Source organism: Gobio gobio, assembly GCF_949357685.1.
Source record: "Gobio gobio genome assembly, chromosome: 4".
In the NCBI taxonomy this organism is placed as follows: Eukaryota; Metazoa; Chordata; class Actinopteri; order Cypriniformes; family Gobionidae; genus Gobio; species Gobio gobio.
In genome coordinates this window covers 10,475,991-10,498,479 of record NC_137100.1, presented here as the reverse complement: position 1 = coordinate 10,498,479, position 22,489 = coordinate 10,475,991, and the positions used below count along the sequence as shown (strand labels likewise).

Sequence of the window (22,489 nt, the reverse complement as noted above, 5' to 3'; positions counted from 1 at the left end):
TTTTACTCACCCTGCTGTTGTTCCAATGCCCTATGTCCTTTTATCTTTTTCGGACCTCAAAAGCAGAAATTTTGAAAAACGCCCTGCACGCGTGGCTCATCCGTATAATGGCAGTGAATGGCGACCAGGCTAAAACTTTACAAAAATGATACAAAAGTATAACGCAATGATACCGTGAGATGCGCGCCATACATGGAAAGTGTTCAGGAGGCATACTCTTAAGGTTTTTGCGAGAAAGAAACCTTGTTATTCAGTCAAAATACTGAACTCGGCCGTTACTCTGTGTGCATTCCTGTGAGTGTGTGCGAGCCGGCAGAAGCCGTCATGCTTACTATAACTCGCACTGTTGTCATGGCACCCAGGATAAGCACACACGCACCATTTTGAGAAATCAGGCTCAATAGAAACAAACGTGTCTCGCGCAAATCTTATAGTATGCCTCCTGAACACTTTCCATATTATGGCGCGCGTCTCACTGAATCATTGCGTGATACTTTTGTATCCTTTTTGTAAAGTTTTAGCCTGGTCGCCATTCACTGCCATTATATGGAGGAGCATGTGCAGGATGTGTTTTAAAATTTCTGCTTTTGAGGTCCGAAAAAAAATCGAAGTACATGGGGCATTAGCACAACAATGAGTAAAAGATGGCGCTATTTTCATTTCAGGGTGAACTATCCCTTTAAAAGCTTGACTCCAAGCACAAATACGCAATATGCTTACCAATCTTAGCAGTTTATTATTATAATTGAATAAAGGGTGAGGATGTCAGTTTTCCTAGACCGGACATCTATATACACCCCAAACATCTGAATGCGTTTTTCACACAGCTGGCGTATTTTTCCAATTGATTGCGATGGGAGCGCCTCGTTTTTAAAACGGCATGAGCGTAACGAGATGTCTGAGCGTCTATTTCGTCTATTTTAATCATTTAAAACAAGAGCTAGAGCAAATACTTTATATTGTATCTGTATTGTTATATAGAAACGATACAGAAACCAACTATCTGTGAAATTAGATACTGGTAATACTTCCACGGATATTCCGTACCATAGCAAGCAAAGAGTCTCAACTGAAAAAAATGCTGCGCTGCCAAAACGCTCTCAAGCACCCACAGCTAGGCGTTTTCAGCAGAGCGCCTAGCGTGTTCAGCTGGCTAAAAACGCTTTGGTGGACACTCTGCCTTAGACTCATCATGTTTAATTTTTTTATTTATTTTTTACTTGGCGTCCAAAATGTGCAAAATATAGTCTGAGCTGATAGCCTTGTGGGCAGCGCTCTGACATGAAGCGGTCGACCTGAGTATGAGTCCCGATCCTGTCCCCGCTCTCACTTTTTTTTCCTGTTGGTTCTCTATTCTTCCCATCTCAATAAAGGCAAAAATGCCAAAAAATGAATATAAAAAAAAAAGAAAAAGAAATGTATAAAAACCTATTTTGTGCAGCTTATTTATTACTACTTATTAACTGCTAATTATACTTGGTTGGTGTTCCCCAAGGATTTGGGGACTAATGATCCAAAATAGCCAATGTTGGGGGCAGCCAGGCATGAATTTTCACCTTTCATTTAACCCCACTAAATGAAAACCACTAAAACGGCTCACTCACAGATCATTTCAAGCTCCTTTTGATTCAGATGAGACTGAAAGCGGTGATGTTTGAGTGGGTGAGTTGTTAACTCTATAATTGGTCCATTCACCTCCACTAGTTTGACTCCTGAGGGCTAATTTGCATACTGGCTCGAAAATATTTTTTCATACAAATTGTTTGAGGTGACAAAACAAAAAGGTGGCAAATGATGTATGTATGTATGCATTACAGAAGCAAATGTAAATGAAACCGATTTGCCTAAAAAAGCAAAGTGATGTTCAACTCATTTTTCAGGATCTCGGACCGTGGTGGTGGCATTCCTCACAGCATTCTGGATAAGGTGATGGATTACCACTTCAGCACAGCTGAACAGAGCACACAGGATCCCCGCATGAGCAACCTTTTCGACAGCATCACCAACAGCGGCCCCCAGGCCGGACCCATGCATGGGTAAGAGCAGATGGATCTAAATCTGTACGAAAACAAGTTGCTTTAAAATGTTGGTGCTTTTTACGTAAATTATGGATGTGCTGTTTGAGATCATGTTTCTTTTTTGCATTTACAACATGCTTTTCTCCTCTTAGCATGTAAATATTTACATCTCGTTCACATGCAGCAGCTGACTTTGCAAGATTCTTTGCATTCTTGCAAGAGCAGTGTAGTAGCTAAAGGTGTCTGCTCAACATGATCCAGACTCAGCCAGTTCGATCTGGATCTGTAAGTCTTTGGTATGTAGTGTCACACTGCCCTCCTCACTGCGAGTGGTCTCAAATCGCAATAACAGAAGAACAGATGCCAACTGGTAGGGGCTGGGCGATATGACCAAAGTCTTCACGATATGAGATTTTATTTCACAATAACAATATGTATCACAATATCGTTTTTTTATTATTTATTAAAAAGCAGCAAGCAAAACAAACAATAGGATGAATACAATTGAACAAATATACAAATTAAGGGGCCATTTACACAATACGTTAATACTTTTTTATCTTGCGTTTGGCCGTTCATTTACACATCAACAGTGTTTTAAGGGCCTGAAAACGCAAAAATGGGGGCATTCCTGAACACCGGTTATGTGGCATACCTGGGTATGTTTAAAAGTATGTTAGTGAATAACCTCAACTTTCGGTTTCAAAAACGGAGGTACATTTCAGGGTATGTAAGTAGCCATAGCAACTCGCTCTCTGAACATGACTTGCTCCGGAGCAGCTCATGTTCAGGGTTAGTTTGCTAAAGAGGTGTTCAGATGCATGTTATATTAATATAACTACATTTGTTATATAGTTACAGTTATGTAATATACAATATTATATATTAATTAAAAAGCACTATTATAACAAAGTAATGTTTAAATGTTAAAGGGGTGGTAAACCACATTCTTTTGAAGGCTTGACTGTGTTTGTGGGGTGCACTGTAACATGTGTTCATGCTTCGTTTAAAAAAAAATTGCCTTATTTTTCATATATTTGACCTTTATTCTACACTGTTCTGTCCCTCCTTGTAAAACGGTCTGATGCTTTCCGGGTTGTATGAAGCCAGTCCCTCAAAAATACGCAGTGGGCTCTGATTGGTTAGCTGGCCTAGTGTGTTGTGATTCGCTAAACGCCTAGTGCACGTATGTCGGAAACGTCACGCCCCTTACCGGAGGCTGTGCTTTGGTCAGTGTTAGAAACAACGGCGTCAATAAAACCATACCAATCTGAGCCCGAATCAGACCCAGAACATTTGAGTGAAGATGATCGAGCAGAACCTGTTCAGTCCTCAAGAGTAAAGACTGCGGATCTATAGTGATCGCTACTGAATGGCACTTTAACTTTTGTATTTTTAGAACGATTATAGCCAAATATCTGTCGCAAGAACTAACCCAAAACGAACACTAAGCACTGGCTTTAACTAGTAAGTTAGCCAAATCACACACAGAAGCATGTTTAGCATGCCTGAAGATAAACAATACATAAAAGCTCTAATCAAAGAATCATTTACACTAATGCCAGGTTCGCTGTTGAGATTTTAACGTTAGTGTTTGTAACGTTAGGTGTTCGTCGGATAACGTTAAGTATGAATGAGCATTTAACAGACTGGTTTGCAGAACAGCGCTGTCATCTGTTTACTTCCTTGCTACAACATATTACAGGAAAACACATCGATGAAAAATAAATCAGACTTACAGGTTGTGGCCCGTGAACAGCTTCTGTTTGTAAATCCAGCTTTCAGGACAAGCCGTTGTGCATATCCTGCATTGAACTCGCGAAGTTTGTGGAAGTTTGTGTTGTCCTCCGTGAAATGTGCAGCGCGTGCGTCGTGCATCCAAGCACCGGCAGTGTTTTTTTCACGCAGCTGACGTTGTGCAAATCCGGCATTGAAATCGCGAAGACGGTGGATGTTTAGATGTTTTCCTCTGTTGTGCTGCAGGGAGCCCCTGCGCGCGCCTGATTCCCCGCTGACTCAAACACACGTGCATATAACATGCTGTGTGTTAAACACTCTGCAACGCACCCCCGTCCCACAAGGAAGGCTGAACAGAGCAAGTACCCCAGACCTGCAATCCGGATGAATATAACAGCGTTTCCTTGGCATCGCGGCAACAACACTCCAGCCTAACTAACTTATACCACAACAGCGCCGCGATACAAAATGGCCTCACCCTCCCTTAGTTAATATTCTCGGAGGAGGGGTTTATGTAAATATTGGGCCTGGTGATGTCAGCAAGCCCTGGAAGAATGTGTGTAGTCGCCTACTGGCCGTTTGCTGTAGTCCTTAGAAACTGATTTCTTTAAAAGCAAATATCTCCCTTTGCTTTAAACTTTGAACGTTGTGACTTTGCAGATGTTGTTTATGCTCAAGCAGCAACATTACACGCTAGCTAAAGTTAGAATAGTGAAATCGTGGTTTACCACCCCTTTAATTAAATTCAAATATTTGTATTATTTATTTTATTGTCATCTCACACATAGATCTGCATTCAATGAATTAGCATCAAACAAACAATATAATCCTTATGCTCAGTGAATAAATATTACTTATTAAAATAAATGATTACTTATTAAAAAAAAGGATTGCACAAACACCAAATAGGTGGCGATGTGCACTAAGTAGGTTATGTAAATAGCCATTAAATAAAAGGAGGAAGTAGAATGGCACGCTTTTTCTTAGCGTCTGTTTCCATGGTGACTCATCGATTCGTCGCTCTGTTGAGAATGTCTTGTGTGTTAACCGGAAACATACTCTGAGTTGTCTGAACTTACTCCCGGACGTGTTTTTGGAACCAGCATACCTCGAGTAAGCACAGTTTGGGTTAATCAACCGAGAGGTCAAGGTATATGTGACTGTAAGTTAACCTTGCTCTCTGGAATACCCCCCTGGTTTCAAAGTTCAAGTTTTTGAAAACGATACCGCTATTGTCTCCTAGTAAACTACAAAAATATGAATTTGTGAAAACGGTGACATCATGCGTATTACGTGTTCATTCTACAGCGCGTGCAGAATTATTAGGCACGTAGAATTTTTTTTTTTTTTCCCAAGGCAAGTTTATTTGTATAGCACATTTCATACACAGTGGCAATTCAAAGTGCTTTACACAGAAATTAAATTAAAATATTCGTAAGTGAATAAAATAAAAAAATATATAGTATAACCCGACCCGTATCTGGAGTGGAAGAAAATGCGTGCGTGCGTGCGTGCGTGCGTGCGTGCGTGTGTGTGTGTGTGTGTGTGTGTGTGTGTGTGTGTGTATGAATACATCTGGCAAGTTTTTATGCAGCCACCATTTAAATGTTTATATTTCAAAAATCTGATTGGAGTAGAATTATGATTATGTAATTGTAAAGTTATTATAACTTAATTATGTTTTTTATATATATATATATAATAATAGTTTACTTCATAACTACACTAGAACTGGAACTTTTACCGTTCTTATTTCTTTTTATTTCCTTAAATCCCTTTTAATACTTTAATTGAATTCCTTTAAATAAACCATTAAGACCAAATAAGCCCAAAACATTCTGTGCTCAGCATGACTTGAGACACATGCACATCCCACTTTTTACCTCCTATGTGGATATATTTACATTACGTATAAGCAAAATCTCTGTGACAGACGCTTTATATCCTCGCCACAATATAAATCCTCAATACGCCCATCCCAACTGGCAGTCTTTTCTAATTAAAGGTGCACTATGTAACATTTTTTCAGTAAAATATCCAAAAACCCCTAGGCCAGTGTTATATATTTTGTTCATTTGAGTACTTACAATATCTCAAATGTATCCAACTTTTTGTAAATCGTGAGAAAATTGCTATTTTACCCAAGGAACCGGGACGTGTGAGGGAGTCGCCTGTCAATTACGTCATATCCGCGGTACCCTCGGTTTTGTTTTGCAGAAACGCTTTACTCTCACTGCAGTGTGCAACAAGTGTCATAGCAGCCGCCGAGCGAACGCACAGAGTAACGTCATAACACAATTTTCAACACACTCAGATGTATCTGATATGATAAACACCGCTGCGTTACCTCATACTCATGACCGGAACATTAATACTCCCAAGACCCATAAAAGGCACTTAAAACGTCGTTACAAAGTCCATCTCACCACAATGACTCTACAATCATTTTACGATGCGACGACAATAGTTTTTGTGCGCAAAAAAAAATCAAAATAACACCTTTATCCAACTTGTTATTGCCTTCCGTGTGTGCCTCCACGACGCATGCGCGAGAATATGACGTAGCGCCGGGGTTCGGGAATCCATGAAATTCACACTTTAGTCCCATTTTGAGCACTACGCCGAGACCTAAACCACGATCAATGTAGAATCCAACAGCTTAGACACGCGTGTCTTCCTCTGCTTGTCAACAAATCGCTTCTGGGTCATGTGTCCGAACGCCAGATCTGCGTCATATTCTCGCGCATGCGTCGTGGAGGCACACACGGAAGACAATAACAAGTTGGATAAAGGTGTTATTTTGATTTTTTTTTTCGCACAAAAACTATTGTCGTCGCATTGTAAGATTATTGTAGAGTCACTGTGGTGAGATGGACTTTGTAACGACGTTTTAAGTGCCTTTTATGGGTCTTGGGAGTATAAGTGTACTGAATGCCAATGGAGGCCTATCTGAAGCCTTTCTCAGCCATCAGCTTTCAACAAAAATATCTTCATTTGTGTTCCGAATATGAACGGAGGTCTTACGGGTGTCGAACGACATGAGGGTGAGTAATTAATGACAGAATTTTCATTTTTGGGTGAACTAACCCTTTAACAATCGCTCCAGCGGCCTTGCTCAGCTCCCACAACACTCGGTCCTGCTCTGCTTCATACTACAGTAACGATAATAATCGCATTCATGAACATGATTTCTGTCCGAGTCCTATCCCGATTCTTTTCCACCACGTGTCCCAAGATTCTGCGCTCAAGCTTGGCGTCATCAAACTACACCTTTTTGTTTTGAATAGGCATCCTCTAGCGGACGGAAAAGTTACATAGTGCCGCTTTAAGAGTTTGTTTTCCGGTGTAGTGTTGTTTATTCAGCAAAGTTTAAGGTTTATTTGAGGTATTTGAGAAACTTGCATGTGCTGTGATTTATGTGGAATGTGACTGAATAACTTCCATTTACATTTATGCATTTGGCAGACGCTTTTATCCAAAGCAATTTACAGTGCACTTATTACAGGGACAATCCCCCTGGAGCAACGTGGAGTAAAGTGCCTTGCTCAAGGACACACTGGTGGTGACAGCTGGGATCGAACCAGCGACCTTCTGAGTATCAGTTCAGTGGTAACCCACTGGACCAACATCTCAATAACGCCGCTTGTTTTCTCCTCCAGGTTCGGCTTTGGCCTGCCCACATCCCGAGCATACGCCGAATATTTAGGAGGTTCCTTGACCATCCAGTCGATGCAGGGCATCGGCACAGACGTCTACCTGCGCCTTCGGCACATTGATGGCAAAGGAGAAAGCTTCAGAGTTTGATGTCATGGTCTATTCTTAGAGCTTGTGGTCAGTCACCATGTTGAAGATAGGTCCTGATGACCAGGACATTCGACAGTTAACCTTTCACTCGTTTTACCCACCATCACATTTTGGATCACGTTTTCGGCAGATTATGGGTGTCATGCTCAGGATTTGTATTGCATTGTGTTTGTGTAGTTCACTGTGATTTAAAAAAAAAAAAAAAAAAAAAAAACTTTCAGCCTTAAGATTGCTAAGCGATTTCATGATTAAAATCCAGCATGTTACTGTCCAACGTGGGACGAGTCCTTACACCTCAGACTCTTGCAGAAGATGCTCTCCAGACAGCCATATCCAGGTTTCCTTCAGAATTATGAGTGAATTGTTTGAAAGATGTAGTGTCCACTCCAGCGGTGAACGCAGAAGCTCAGAAAGGCTTTTAGTAATCTTCTATGAACTCTGACTAGAGGTCGACTGCCTTACAAAAAAGACTTGCAAATGTTGTCAGTCTTGCTTCACACCGGTTGTTCAGTTTTGACATTTCATATTAACAATATGAGCTTAAGAGTATGTTGTAGATTTCATACTTGAAATTGTTTGCTAAAAAGGCTCTTGGGTTTAGCGCAGCGCAAAATATATTTTGTTTTTTCCTTGTCATTCTCTCTTGCGAACAGTGTTTATATCGATGTTCATATTTGAATAGATGTTTTTACACTCTACCTAGTTGCACACATGGTCTCTTGATGGGTTTTTGTTAAGTTCATGTTCTAAAAGGATGTCAACATGTTTGAGACTGAGATTTGTTTACCAGAATGGATTCGAAATTGTCCCTGAATTGAATTGCTATTCTAACGTCTGGAGAAGTTCACAGTACATCCGTAACATGTTTTGTCTTGTAATGTTGTGCCTGTGGTTTCTTTTCTGTCCTTTTGAAATGACCTTTCAAGAAAAGGAGCCTTAGTGTGTGTTCTTCTCATTATCTGTCCTCAAGTGCTGCAGATTTGTTGCCCATGTTTGCCCCCTACTGGTGGAATTTGAGTATTAACTTTTAACTTTAAAAACATGGGCACACTGATGGTGATTTAGTGTAATAATGAATAATGTACAGTAGGTTTTGAATGATTTAGAATTAAACTAACATGCACATCTTACCATATTCCTTTGTTTATATAAAAGGCCAAATTGTGGCATGATGCACCCAGAATGATATCATGGATGAGATCATTTTATTGTATTCTTTTCTTTTTGATGTTGAGTTTGCATTACATAGATGCCAAATACGCATAGTTTTTGGGCATTATAAAGTTATGGATGAGAACATGTGTCTTTTTTCCTTTCTCAGTACATTGTTGGTTTTTAATTGATATACTGTTCATTAAGTATTAAGTATATAAAAAATGCAGTCCAAGTATTTTTTTTTTCCTTCAAACGTTAGTGGAACATGCGTAAAGTTACAACAATGCCATGTATTCATATATACATATTGATGGCTTCAGCATCCAAATACGTTTGGAGCTTAGCCTATTTTTCCAATTAACTTTTAATAATTGTCAAATACCTCAGTCTGATTTACTACAAAGTGCACTGTTTTAAATGTAACTCTTCTGCCAGCTTGGCAAAAAAATTAATAAATCAATTTTTAGATGGGCATTACTAAAATAGGTGGTCCTCAGAAAACACACCTACATAAGCGCGAAACTCTGTGAACAAACTGGCCAATCAGAGAACACTTTCCACCTGTCATTCGTTTTGCGCCCTCGGGACATCGGAGTGGTTGAAATGTCTTTGGGGGAAAAAATCAAGCCACGGTTTGGAAATATATTTCATTAAACAAAAACGTAAATTTCAAAAAAATATTAACTGCGACGTAAAAACAAAACTTCCAGCTGGGATATAGGACAGGCACACCCTCGTCACGTGATGTACACAGTCAGAGAACTTAGTAAAGATCACGTGACACGAGAAGTCTGAATCGTCTCCGAGAACCGGTTCTTTCGAATAGTTTGTTTCAAAGAACCGGTTCAAGCAACTGATTCGGTATTGGCATGGCATTTTCTGCGTGTCATATCATAACGTTTCCATACAATAAAATCACATGTAAACAGGTAAGTATCGCGGTTTACTGGGTGGTTTTAAACATAATGTATTTCATGTGTCCTCTTCAGTTTGTTCAGCCCAAAACGTTGTTTAGGCCTATCTGTACATTAAACAATAGTAAAATTATTTTACATCTCCCCACATGAAAAAAATACTGTAATGTCATTACAAATTCTGGAAGACACTAGTTAATGTGCAACAGTGTTAATTTAGTAAGAAGTGGTTCTTGGCTCACTTTAAGGGGCGGGATTTCAGCGGGGTCAGGGGGCCAGAGAGAGAGTTCAGGTGAGTTCACAACGAGATATATATAATTCTCTATTTCCTGTTATGTACGGCGTGGGTTACGGCCAAAACAGTAACCCTGCAGTTCAACTATTCATTATACAGTCAACTATTAACATCTGGAATCTGAGGGTGCAAAAAAAAATCGCCTTTAAAGTTGTCCAAAATAAGTCCTTAGCAATGCATATTACTACTACTAATAAATGTTGTATATATTTACGGTAGGAAATTTACAAAATATCTCAATGGATCATGATCTTTACTTAATATACTATTTTTGGCATAAAAGAAAAATCGATAATTTGCGACTTTATGACTGGTTTTGTGGTCCAGGGTCACAAAAACAGTATACAGCAATTCACTATAGTATTTTTTTCATGTGGGGAGACTTTTTTAAATTTTTAATAAGATATTTTATTAAGGTATTAATACATTTTATTAATAAATATTAAGGTATTTCCTATTTTCCATGTGTGTGTTGATAACACAGTAAAGTAATAAACATATTTCCAGTAGATTGTAAGTAACATTTCTGCTGTTGTTGTGAGTCATAGCAGGAGACGTTTCTCAGTTCAATGAATCACTGACTCGAGAACCGCTCAGAATGATTCAATCCGGTTCGTGAACGAAGCATTCGCGTTCAACCGAAGATCCAACTCAAAAGAATGATTCGTTCGGTAATCGGACATCGCTTGAACGGAAAAGCGTGTCTAGTGAGAGCTGTCAACGTCCATTTCTCTTCCATATCCACTTTCTATCGCCCCTCATGTGGATGTGAACGGAAAAAGTGACTGACAGCAAATGTGAGTTGGATGTGAGCGTAATGATATTTCAGTGCAGCTGTGAATGTATGATGTTCTGTGATGCTTTCTCATTGTGTGGTCAGGAAAGGAAGTTGTGTGTGGTGAGAAACACATCTGTGGCCTGGCGTTTATTGTGTAAAGCTCCGGTTTGCACAATTAGCTCGGGTAGACGCTTATGTTTAGACAGAGACTGTATACTAACACATATTTTGGTCCCAAGCGGATGAGGTGGTTTGCTTCTGACGTGGCGCTCATTTAAATAACCAACACAACGCAGCTACTTTCATCTTTTAAAATGAACACATGCTGTTTTACAATTTCGAGGTATGTGGAAAGCAAATTAAATGTTTTGTGGCTCCATTGTACGATCTGATATGAGCAACAAATCCTTAAATATAATGGAAATCGACTATAATTGCAAATGTCCAAAAAGCTTTTTAAATGTGTCTGCTTCCTGTGTTAAATTAGTTGGCATATTTTAAAGGGATAGTTCATCCCAAAATGATTTTTTTTGTCATTTACTTACCCTCAAAATCTGTATGAGTTTCTTTGCCTGTTAAAGGCACAATATGTAAGATTTTTTTATTTAAATATCCAAAAACCACTAGAACGATGTTATATATTTTGTTGACTTGTGTATTTGCATGATCCCAAATGATTCCAAGAATGTTTAAATACAGAGAAATAAGCGATTTTAACCGGGACACAGGTCCGTGCATCACCTATCAATGACATCATACCATAGACTGTAAAAAAATATGGACGTAGTGTCCGTGACGTCACCCACAGGATTCTGAAGAGCTCTCTCATAGGGTCGAGCTGGCCGTTGCCATCTTGGCAGCGCGTCCTCACTCCCGGATAATAGAAAATGGGCAAAGAGGCGGGACGTTGCTGGAGCTGAGGTGACGCGATGACTAACAGACAGCAGATAAATGGCTATCCACCTGTCACTCAAAGTGGCCACGGCCTTAATTATGCAGAACTTTAAGGCTTTATATAATGTAAATGAATGAGTTATAAAAAAATTCACCCCCCTCACAGTTGTCATGAAGGGAAAAATTAGCTGTATAGACCAAAACCACAATTTGTTCCAGGCTGTAAACATGTTTTTTTCTGCTGTAAAGTTGGGCATTTTAACATGGGGCTCAATGAGATTCTGCTCCCTTCTGGAGCCTGTCGATGAATTGCAGTCACTTCTGTATTGGCTTCAAAAGAAAATGCGGCAGGTTGCCGCTTTCAAGTTTTATTTAGTAGAAACCATGGAAACACCTAAGACGCTTTAATATATTATGTATTTTTTTAGACAGGTGAGCAACTGTTTGGAGACATTAATCGACGGAAAACAAATCATTGTTATATAGCTCAACAAAGTTAGTCTTACTGTTTAAATCTCATTTTCTTGATTTACTGCGAGTATCATGTTTTACCATGCCCAATATAGATGTAGCTTACTGCAGTGTACAGGGCAGCATTATAACATAACTTTCGACACACTCAAATGTATCTAATATGATAAAACAGCGCTGTTACCCCACATACGCATGAACAAAAGAAGTGGAAGGCCGTGTCCACCAAAGCGTTTTGTCTGGCCGGCGTATTCAATTGTTTTCAATGGGAGCGCCGCGTTTTTAGAACACCATGAGCGTAACGAGGCGCTGAGCGAGTATTTCACGCTCAAGCGTTCAGCGTTTTTTACTGGTCGCCGAGAGTTGAAGAATGTTCCACTTTGAGTAAAACGCAGCGCTCATCACTGTCACTTTTGGTAACACTTTAGAATAATGGTCATTAGTTAACATTAGTTAATGTATTAACTAACATGAACTAAGCATGAGCAGTACATTTGTTACTGTATTTGTTCATCTTTGTTAACGTTAGTTAATATAAATCCAGCTGTTCATGGTTTGTTCATGTTAGTGCATTAACTAATGTTAACAAGATTTTAATAATGCAATAGTAAATGTTGAAATTAACATTAACAAAGATAAATAAATGCTTTATAAGTGCAGTTCATTATTAGTTCATGTTAACTAATGTAGTTAACTAATGTTAACTAATGACCATTATTCTAAAGTGTTACCTCACTTTTCACCCAGCCGTCCAATCACAGTGGAGGAGGGGCGGGACAAATGCAACACCGACTAACCGCCACATTCTGCTTGTACTGTACAACGTCAACAGATGACAACAAGCAGTATAATAACGGAATAAAATAATTTAAAACAAGAGCTAGAGCAAATACTTTACATTGTATCTGTATTTTTATATAGAAACGATACAGAAACCAACTATCTGTGAAATTAGATACTGGTAACACTTCCGCGGATATTCCGTATTATAACAAGCAAAGAGTCTCAACTGAGAAAAACGCTGCGCTGCCAAAACGCTCCCAAGCTCCCACAGCGGGACGTTTTTAGCTGGCTAAAAACGATTTGGTGGACACGCTGCCTAAGCGCTCGTCTGCAGTGTAATAAAAGCTCTGCGAAATCAAGATGCCATCAAGCTATGCCTTTGTTTTGAATAAGCGACCTCTAGCAGCGAAAAAATTACATTATTGTGGGTTTTAACACAAAAGAACATATTTTAAAAGAATGTTGCTACCCAGACAGTTGATGGCACTGATTGACTTCCATAGTATTTTTTTTCCATACTATGGAAGTCAGTGGGTGCCATCAACTGTCTAGGTACGAACTTTCTTTAAAATATCTTCTTTTGTGTTCAACAGTAGAAAGAATCTCATTAATTTGGTTATTCTCGGATGGTGCTTTTATACTTCGTTTTATATTTGATGATACTTGTGTTGGTAGTTAGAAAGCGATCCAGCCTTATTTTTAATGTAAAGGAACCTGGAACCAGTAGGTAACCAATAACAAAAGTAAATGAAACGCAAACCTCTATTTTCAGATGGTTAACCATTTTTTAAAATAACATTTAGAACATGTTGTGGGTTCTCAGTATTGTTTCCGTTAGCTACAGCCTTGACTTGTATGGAGTGAATCAGGAAGGGTATCTTTTTTACCAGGCTGTAGTAGAAAACGGTGCGGTATAGTTTAACTGTAACTGCTTGCAGTGTTATAAGTGTGAGTTGGTCTGGTGTGAATGTCAGTGAGGATTATGAGGAAAGGATAGCCTGGGAGTAATCAAGTGAGCCGTCAGGGAAGAAAAAGATATCAGATCTACACTCAAAGTAGGAGTTGGTGGCCTCTGGTAGTACAGTTTACAGATAAAAATAAGAAATCTTATATGCATTTTAATTATAATACTACATGACAAAGAGCAGAGGTGAAGGGTGATCTTTTGGGAGAAATACTTAGATTAGGTACTTGATAAGTCTGTGTAATGTTATAAAGAAGTATTATATTTTTATTGGTTTACAATGTCATTTTATTGTTACATATTTAACTTGGTTCTTTATTTTTATTATTCTTGTTTATATAATGATTTGAATACTACAGCACCATAGAGTCCAACACAAACACAATCCAGATTTCCTTCAGGGACAAAGTATTTCAATGTCAATTTAACATATTATTTATTTATTTTATCATTCTTATTGTCTTATTCTGTAACTTTATTTTTAATTTTTTTACCAGAGATGTGCGATGAAAACCAGTCCTAAAGCAGGGCAAAATCAATCAGGTATGTTTCAGTTTTTTGCCATCTGAGCATTATATCACAGATATATCTGAATGATTTCCATATACCATGGTATTTATAAGGTTCTTACCATCGAGCTGTCATGATGCATATCCTAAAAAATGACATTTCTATTATCATGTCTGAAAACATATATCTGGTACCTTTTTGTTACTTATTGTGAGTGTTTGTTTAAATCTTGTAAATCAATTTTTTTCAATGCAGAAGTAAGCTATTTTCTGTGAATGTGTAAGACTTAGGATTCTTTAGCCGCTATAAGTAAATAACTATACAAAAAACAAATTGCAGTTAAAGGTAAAACTATTTGCACGACAGACCAGTGTTTTTTATGTTTATGCAAATAAATTGAATATGATTACAAATGCAAGTTTGCAATATCAAGCAGCCAGTGGCGCCTCCAAGGGGACCACCGATGACCACCCCTAAAAAAGCCCGCCCCATTAGCCGAGCCAATGTTGATTGTTTATGCTTAAATGAGCACTCCACTTTTTTTGAAAATAGGCTCATTTTCCAACTCCCCTTGAGTTAAACAGTTGAGTTTTAACGTTTTCAAATCCATTCAGCCGATCTCCGGGTCTGACGGTAGAACTTTTAGCATAGCTTAGCATAGTTCATTGAATCTGATTAGACCGTTAGCATCTCGCTCAAAAATGACCAAAAAGTTTTGATATTTTTCCTGTTTAAAACTTGACTCTTCTGAAGTTACATCGTGTACTAAGACAGAAAAGGAAAAGTTGTGATTTTCTAGGCCGATATGGCTAGGAACTATACTCTCATTCCTGCGTAATAATCAAAACAAATTGTAGAAACATAGTAAAAACATTATTCTGTTACTAAAAAGTTGACTTGTAATTTAAATGTTTATGCAACTCTATTATTATTTGAATGTTGACTTATTAAATGCATTTGAAGAATTAATTGATTATTAAATAACTTTGTTTTCGGCAGTGTGCATCCTGAATTTTCATTTCGGTGCATAATGTATAAATGTATTTACACAGGAATGACAGGAATAAATGTAATTACACAGGAATGACAGGAATAAATGTATTTACACAGGAATTATGTATTTATACAGGAAACACAATACAATATTTTTTTTACAGGACTTTATGTGCAATAACATCTAAATGAACTGGTTTCATGGAGGTCAAAAATGTAATTTAATATGCATATCAACCTGACAAATTACACATTTTCCTGTGTATGTTTTAGTGTGCCACCCTAGGGTTTTTACTGTCCCTCTCTCGCCACCCCATTACAAATTTCCGCCAAGGCGCCACTGCAAGCAGCATAACAGATGTTTTTGTTCAGCTAAAATAACTGGAAGCAGCTGACACTGGATGCCTCACACATTCACATTACAAATGCTCTTACATTAAAAATAAGTTGTATATAATATATGACATTGTGATTTAAAATCAATTATTCACAGCTACTATGAGCAGTGAGCTCAATGTGCCAATGGGCTCCCCCACTCCCGGGGGCTCAGACCGGCTGCAGGATGGAGGTGGGATGGACTACAGGGACTGGGTTCGCCGAAGCTATCTGGAGCTGGTCACCTCCAACCACCATTCGGTCCAGGCTCTCTCATGGAGAAAACTCTACCTCAGCAGGGCCAAGCTCAAGGCCTCCAGCCGAACCTCAGCCCTGCTGTCTGGCTTTGCTATGGTCAGTATATTACACTCTGTGATCCATCAAATGTGTGCGGCTCTTCGTACACAATGGCTGCATTCAAAAGCTTTGGCAGCTGACTTGTTGCCTCGCTGCCCAATCAGGCAATGACTTCGCAGGCAGCGAAGGTACATTTCGGACAGACTTCTGAGGCAATGCAACGTTTTAATGATCTACAACAAAATCGAGTGAGCTTTGCTGATAACCAAGCAAATATTTAATTACTACAATAGTAATTTCTCGCTAGAAATAACATCAAAAGTTGGTTAAAAAAAATGTACGTTTACACACATCGACCACCGAGTGCGAAATTTGTTTTAGACATTTATCCGCACAGGATTGTGGGATATCATAGGCAGCGAAGGATACATCTTTGCTGCCTTCATCTCGGTAGACAGGAAGTGAAGCTAACATTGGATTCAGATGCACCTTGATGCTAGGGCTGGGCGATATGGCTGAAAACTGTATCATGTTATAAGTGTTTCATATCGGTCGATATCGATAATTATTGATTTTTTTAGGACCCATTTAAGGACCTGGGGAAAAATATATAACATTTAAACATTTTTATTTTAAACTTAACCTTCCTATTATTATAATCATCTCAGTTTTAAAGGCAGAAATGTCAACACAACCATGGAAAACGCTAAAATAAATAAAATGTAAAAGTCTAAAATCACAATGAACACTTAATTATCTGCGGAACACTTAATTGTCAGCGGAGGCTCGCGCCGCAGAGCCAGACGAAAGTATAAACAAGGCTTAAGCTTGGTACATACTCTGCAAGAACAAAGAAATGTGTTCGTTTTCTCGAGGTGGCAACAACGAGAACAAAGTTCGTTCTGGCCAGGACATTCATACTTCACGAGAAAAGCAGGTCATTTTGATGTCATTTTTTTCTCGCAGCCCTGGGAGCGAGAACTTTTTTTCTCTGTTCTTGCGGAGTATGTAGCGGCCTTTAAGCTGGTAAAACAAGTTTGGTCTGACTACGGTCAGACATAAAAAATCCGAAATACTGGCAAGCTGACTTGTTTTCCTGTTTTATCAACAATTTCCTCGCTCGCTGCGGCACTCATTTTCCACTTATCACTCCACGCAGGTTCTGTTACTAAAGAATCCAACACGAGACAACGATATGGCGCAACCAAAAATGATACTGTTACGTGATTGGCTGTTAGCGTGTCACTCCCTACGTTGCTAGGTTACCAGAAAGCGAGTGCCTTTGTTCATGCAACCAAACTTGCTTCGCAACCTCTGGTTTCTTCCGACGAAGAAAAAATGATCAAACGTTTTATCAAATAGATTTTTTTATTGATATCGATTACTTGTCTATCGCGATACATATCGTTATCGTTTTATCGCCCAGCCCTACTTGATGCCTTCCTACCTGGGAATGCATCCTCCAAAGGCAGCATTATTTTCAGCTTTTGGACACAGCCTGTGAGTCTTGTATGGAAGCTTGTTTCCGCCATGAAAGATAATTGCGACTTTTTCTCTCAAATTGCTAGTTATAATGTCAGAATTGAGAGGTATAAACTTGCAATTATGAGTTATAAACTCACAATTGTAAAAAAAAAAAGTACATTTTGAGAATTGTGTTATATAAACTCGCAATTGCATGATAAACTTGCGAGTTATACAGTCCAATTCTGAGGGAAAAACGCTCAATTGCGGGTTTATATGTCAATTCTGACTTTATGACTCGCAATCGCAACTTTATATCACGTAATTCTGGTGTAAACTCGCAATTGGGTGAAAAAAGTCAGAATCGGGAGATGAAAAAGTTGTAGAAGTTTTTTTTATTCAGTGGTGGAAACAAACTTCCATAGCCTTTTGTACTCTGGATTGTAAAGCTTGCGTGTTGTTGAATTTCTTAGAAGTATTAGATTGTTTGGAGATAAGATTGTCTGAAACATGTCCTGTGGCGCTTTGAACCATTTAGCCCAAAATAGATCATATACGTAAGTGACCACCCACATGACCGGAAGTATTGTTCACATTCATTTTCTCCATAGGGATTTCAAACATTCTTCAGTAAAGAGTTATGAAAGCAACTAACTCTTGAGATGAATCACATCTTTACAAACTTTGATTTGAAGCAAGCAAACGTGTATGAAAAGACAAGACTGTAGCTAGTTCAATTATTATAATTCTGTGTATTTTTATTGTATTTTATTTAAGGACAAAACAGAATCGTTATAAGGGATTTATAAAACAATGTAGTTTTAGCTTATCACTAAATATTCAGACACACAAGAGACTGACCTGACTGCATTGTTTGCAATGATTCATGGGAGTGGGCAGTATTTGTTGAGCTACTGCAACAGTCGGGTTCTGGAGGTAAATCTTTTTTTAACAATAACTTATAAACCTTTAAAGACAGCCCCACTGTGAGCTATGAGGCAGTTAATCAATAGTATTTGCTTCTGCCAAATGCATTATTTCAACTTGGTTTTAAAAAAATCATGTTGAACAGGTGAATTTGTGGTGAAAAATTACATTACCCATGATGCTGTACAGAAAATTCCACCAGAGTCGTAACACGCAAAACCCATGACGTTATCTACTTACACTCTAAAAATGCATAAATATATGCATATTTTGCAATGAACTTTAAAATATATTGTTTATATATATATAATATAAAAATAATTAATCTACATTTTTTAATTTAATAGTTTATATTTCTCCATTGTTTTTTAATTTGATTATGCTGTTTGCAATGCTTCATGGAATTGTAGTTCTTTATTTCACAAAAGCTGTCAAGAACACAGTCTTGTACCTTTATATTTTTGTCAGATTTTAAAATACTTTTTTGCTCCAAATCAAAGTTTGTAATGTTATGATGCACCTCGTGACTGGTTGGCTTGGTTCATGGCTTTAAATGTTTGGGGAAAAAAACTTCTGGAACCAATGCAACTGGAGAAATGGGTGGGCATTGTTGCACACTATTGGTGGATTTATTCTTCAGGATTATGGGTAGTGTAGGTTTTTTATTTTTTTATTTTTTTATTTGATCAAAAAGACAGTAAAAACAGAAATATTGTAAAATATTATTACAATTTAAAATAACTGTTTGAATATATTTTAAGATGTCATTTATTCCTGTGATGCAAAGTTGAATTTTCAGCATCATTACTCCAGTCTTCTGTGTCACATGATCCTTCAGAAATCATTCTAATATACTAATATATTTTTAATATATTTTTAATCTAATATATTTTTTTATATAATCAAATCTATCCATCTATAGAGAGAATTATATAGAGAGGATTTTGACTGTTGATCTAACAGTATTGCTTATGACAACCACTTTAATTTCTTAATGTGTTCATGACCAGGTGGCCATGGTAGAGGTGCAGCTGGAGATGCAGTACAACTACCCACGTTTCCTGCTCATTGCCTTCAGCGTATGTACCACGGTGCTGGTGGCCGTCCATCTGTTCGCCCTCCTCATCAGCACCTGCATCCTGCCCAATGTGGAAGCCGTAAGCAACATCCACAATCTCAACTCCGTCTCCGAGTCTCCCCACGAGAGGATGCACCACTATATCGAGCTGGCCTGGGGCTTTTCCACCGCTCTAGGGATCATTTTGTTCCTGGCAGAGGTGGTGCTCCTCTGCTGGATAAAGTTCTTGCCGGTAGACTCTGGGACGCAATCCGCGTCCATCCAGGCAGCCCTGAAGCAGAACTGCAGCTCCCCTGTGGGTCAACCCGGCCACAGTGGCTGGCAGGCGGCCTTGGCCTCCACCATCATCATGGTGCCGGTCGGATTGATCTTTGTGGTGTTCACCATTCACTTCTACCGTTCGCTAGTGCGACACAAAACTGAGCGGCACCATCAGGAGATCGAGGAACTGCACAAAATCAAGGTGCAGCTGGACGGCCATGAGCGAGGCCTGCAATCGGTGTGAGATCCAGGGAGGCTTTTCGTTTGGCGCAGTGTTCCATTGCTAGACTCTTTAGGCTTTCAAGCACATCAAAAGTCCTCCTCGAGACTTTCGGGCTTATTTTCTATTTTCTTCTTAGAGGAAAGGCCTTTTTGCCTGGTGAAAGGATTACTCGTCTAGAAACTAAGGAGGATTTGCAGCAAAAATGCGCACGTTTACAAGATTTCAACTGCAAGGGCTATTTATTTACATTTCTTTAGGCTTCAAGTCAGTTGTGTTTTTAAGTGCCATTTTCTGTTTCTTTGCCTCTGAATACACTACATGAATGTCACAGAGTGGCTTTCTTTAATAGAACGTGTCTATTTCTCTTCCTTTTGCTCTGCCATCCTGGATTGATAGTTAAAGGGTTAGTTCACCCAAAAATGAAATTTCTGCCATTAATGACTCACCCCAATGTTGTTCCACACCCGTAAGATCTCCGTTCATCCTCGGAACACAGTTTAAGATATTTTAGATTTAGTCCGAGGGCTTTCAGTCCTTTGAATGTAAGTGTATGCACACTTTGCTGTCCATGTCCAGAAAGGTAATGAAAACATCATCAAAGTAGTCCATATGTGACATAATTTGGTTAGTTAGACTCTTTTGAAGCGTCGCCAATACATTTTGGTCCAAAAATAACAAAAACTAAGACTTTATTAAGCATGGTCTTCTCTTCCGGCTTTGTTTGAATCCGCGTTCACGACGCTGTGACGTGTTATCTTTGGCGATTAGGGCATCCGGGACATGCACATTTGCGCACCATTTAAAAAAAAAAAAAAGGCAATACAAACAATGTAGAACAGCTTGTTTACAGCGTGCGTCTCCCTCAGACGACAAACGAAGCTCTGTCGCACCAGATAACACGTCACAGCGTCTTACGTCAGCAGCGTCACTGTGGCGTCGTGAACGCGGATTCAAACAAAGCCGGAAGAGAAGACAATGCTTAATAAAGTCTTAGTTTTTGTTATTTTTGGACCAAAATGTATTGGCGACGCTTCAAAAGAGTCTAACTAACCAAATTATGTCACATATGGACTACTTTGATGATGTTTTCATTACCTTTCTGGACGTGGACAGCAAAGTGTGCTTACACTTACATTCAAAGGACTGAAAGCCCTCGGACTAAATCTAAAATATCTTAAACTGTGTTCCGAGGTTGAACGGAGGTCTTACGGGTGTGGAACAACATTGGGGTGAGTCATTAATGGCAGAAATTTCATTTTTGGGTGAACTAACCCTTTAATGTGCCACAGATAATGAGACCAAATTTGGTCTTGGATCCATTATGGATCAGAGCTGCCAGAGTCACTGCCAGACTAAAATATCCAGCGTTTCCAATGTACATGCTTGTTCGAGCTTCAGTTTAAAGTGATTGTCCAGCCAGAAATGAACATTCAGTCGTAATTTACTCGCCCTCACGTCGTTCCAAACCTGTTTGACTTTCTTTCATCTTAACACAAAAGAAGATATTTTGAAGAGCGTTTCAATGTTTTTGTCCATACAGTAAAAGTCAGTGGGGTCCAAAACAACATTGGATCACTGTATGGACAAAATAACGCACTTCAGCAGAAGAAAGAAAGTCATGCAGGTTTGGAAACGACATGACGGTGAGTAAACGATGACTGAATGTTCATGCCTTTAACAAAAAACCTTTAAAAAAGTGACGCACCACACACATGCAGTCTGTCTATGTTTAATAGTTAATACTGGTGTAATACTGTAAGCCTGCAGAATTGTCATGCCAAAAAAAAAAAGATTCATTTTAAAGCTGTTACAGAAGTATCACTCATACTAGACCTATATGTAGTGCAGTATTTTTAGCTTGGGTGTGAAATCTAGACTCTTTAGCCATGCACAGTGTGCGCTTGTATTTCATTGAAGCTTTTGCATGTCTAATGTAATGCACTGTCACTTGTCAAGCACAAAGGTGGAGTTTTATCCATATTTCACACAAGGCCAATTGAATGTTATTCCTTCGGGCTACTAGAAGTTTACGCTGTCGATGACCATAATCACGCTCAAATATGATTTGCTCCAAGAAATGACTTTTGACGGGGACAGTAAGTTATAAAATACTTGAGAAAAACAAAGGGGCTTGCATCACAGAGCGAGCTGAAAACGTTTAATGTGAACCGAGTTCTATCGTCAGAGCCAATTTGAGGAAAACATTCCAGGGGGAAAAGAAGTCGGACCAATTTCTGCCTGCCTTAACTAACTAATCGGACAAAAGTGCACTTGTAGTGTAGTCCATGGAGATGACGGTTTGTTTTTAGAGTATGCAGACGGATTTCAACTGCTGTAGTTCTTTTAGAATGCCGAGTTCTAGTTTGCTGCTTCATTTAATGCCTGAAGCGTTCATTTAATTTAATAGTGCGTTTATGAGTCGACTCTGTAATGAGGCATAGTGAAGCGCTACTCTTGTCACAGTTGCTCAAACAAGGATACTTGACCAAAATTGTGTGTACTCCGCTTAAAGGGGCTTTTAAAAAAGCACTTTGCTTTGGAAAAGTAC

At 38.8% G+C, this 22,489-nt stretch overlaps 2 protein-coding genes across 3 annotated transcripts in view; both read left to right on the top strand.

The window, feature by feature from the left end:
* Positions 1-8,856, top strand: part of bckdk (branched chain ketoacid dehydrogenase kinase) — a 44,791-nt gene extending 35,935 nt beyond the window's left edge. The window contains exons 10-11 of the mRNA XM_079815978.1: positions 1,881-2,036; positions 7,415-8,856. Coding sequence (XP_079672104.1) covers positions 1,881-2,036; positions 7,415-7,559 — 301 coding nt within the window. The 3' untranslated portion in view covers positions 7,560-8,856. The remainder of the gene's footprint in view (positions 1-1,880; positions 2,037-7,414) is intronic.
* A 1,733-nt stretch (positions 8,857-10,589) lies between these two features.
* orai2 (ORAI calcium release-activated calcium modulator 2) lies at positions 10,590-20,397 on the top strand. Of its 2 annotated transcripts, none has more exons than XM_079814473.1 (4): positions 10,590-10,720; positions 14,311-14,356; positions 15,810-16,045; positions 19,390-20,397. In XM_079814473.1, the coding sequence occupies exons 2-4, from the start codon at positions 14,320-14,322 to the stop codon at positions 19,960-19,962; spliced, it is 846 nt and encodes a 281-aa protein (XP_079670599.1). In that variant the 5' UTR covers positions 10,590-10,720; positions 14,311-14,319; the 3' UTR covers positions 19,963-20,397. The 2 variants fall into 2 exon arrangements, with proteins under 2 accessions (XP_079670599.1, XP_079670598.1); XM_079814472.1 differs by lacking the exon at positions 10,590-10,720 and adding an exon at positions 10,781-11,044.
* Positions 20,398-22,489: the final 2,092 nt, after the last annotated feature.

Coding starts and splice junctions, on each gene's coding strand:
- orai2 (XM_079814472.1), top strand. CDS start 11,024: ATGCTGTTTTACAATTTCGAG. Junction 14,357..15,809: donor AGCAGGGCAAAATCAATCAG/GTATGTTTCAGT, acceptor AATTATTCACAG/CTACTATGAGCAGTGAGCTC. Junction 16,046..19,389: donor TGCTGTCTGGCTTTGCTATG/GTCAGTATATTA, acceptor GTTCATGACCAG/GTGGCCATGGTAGAGGTGCA.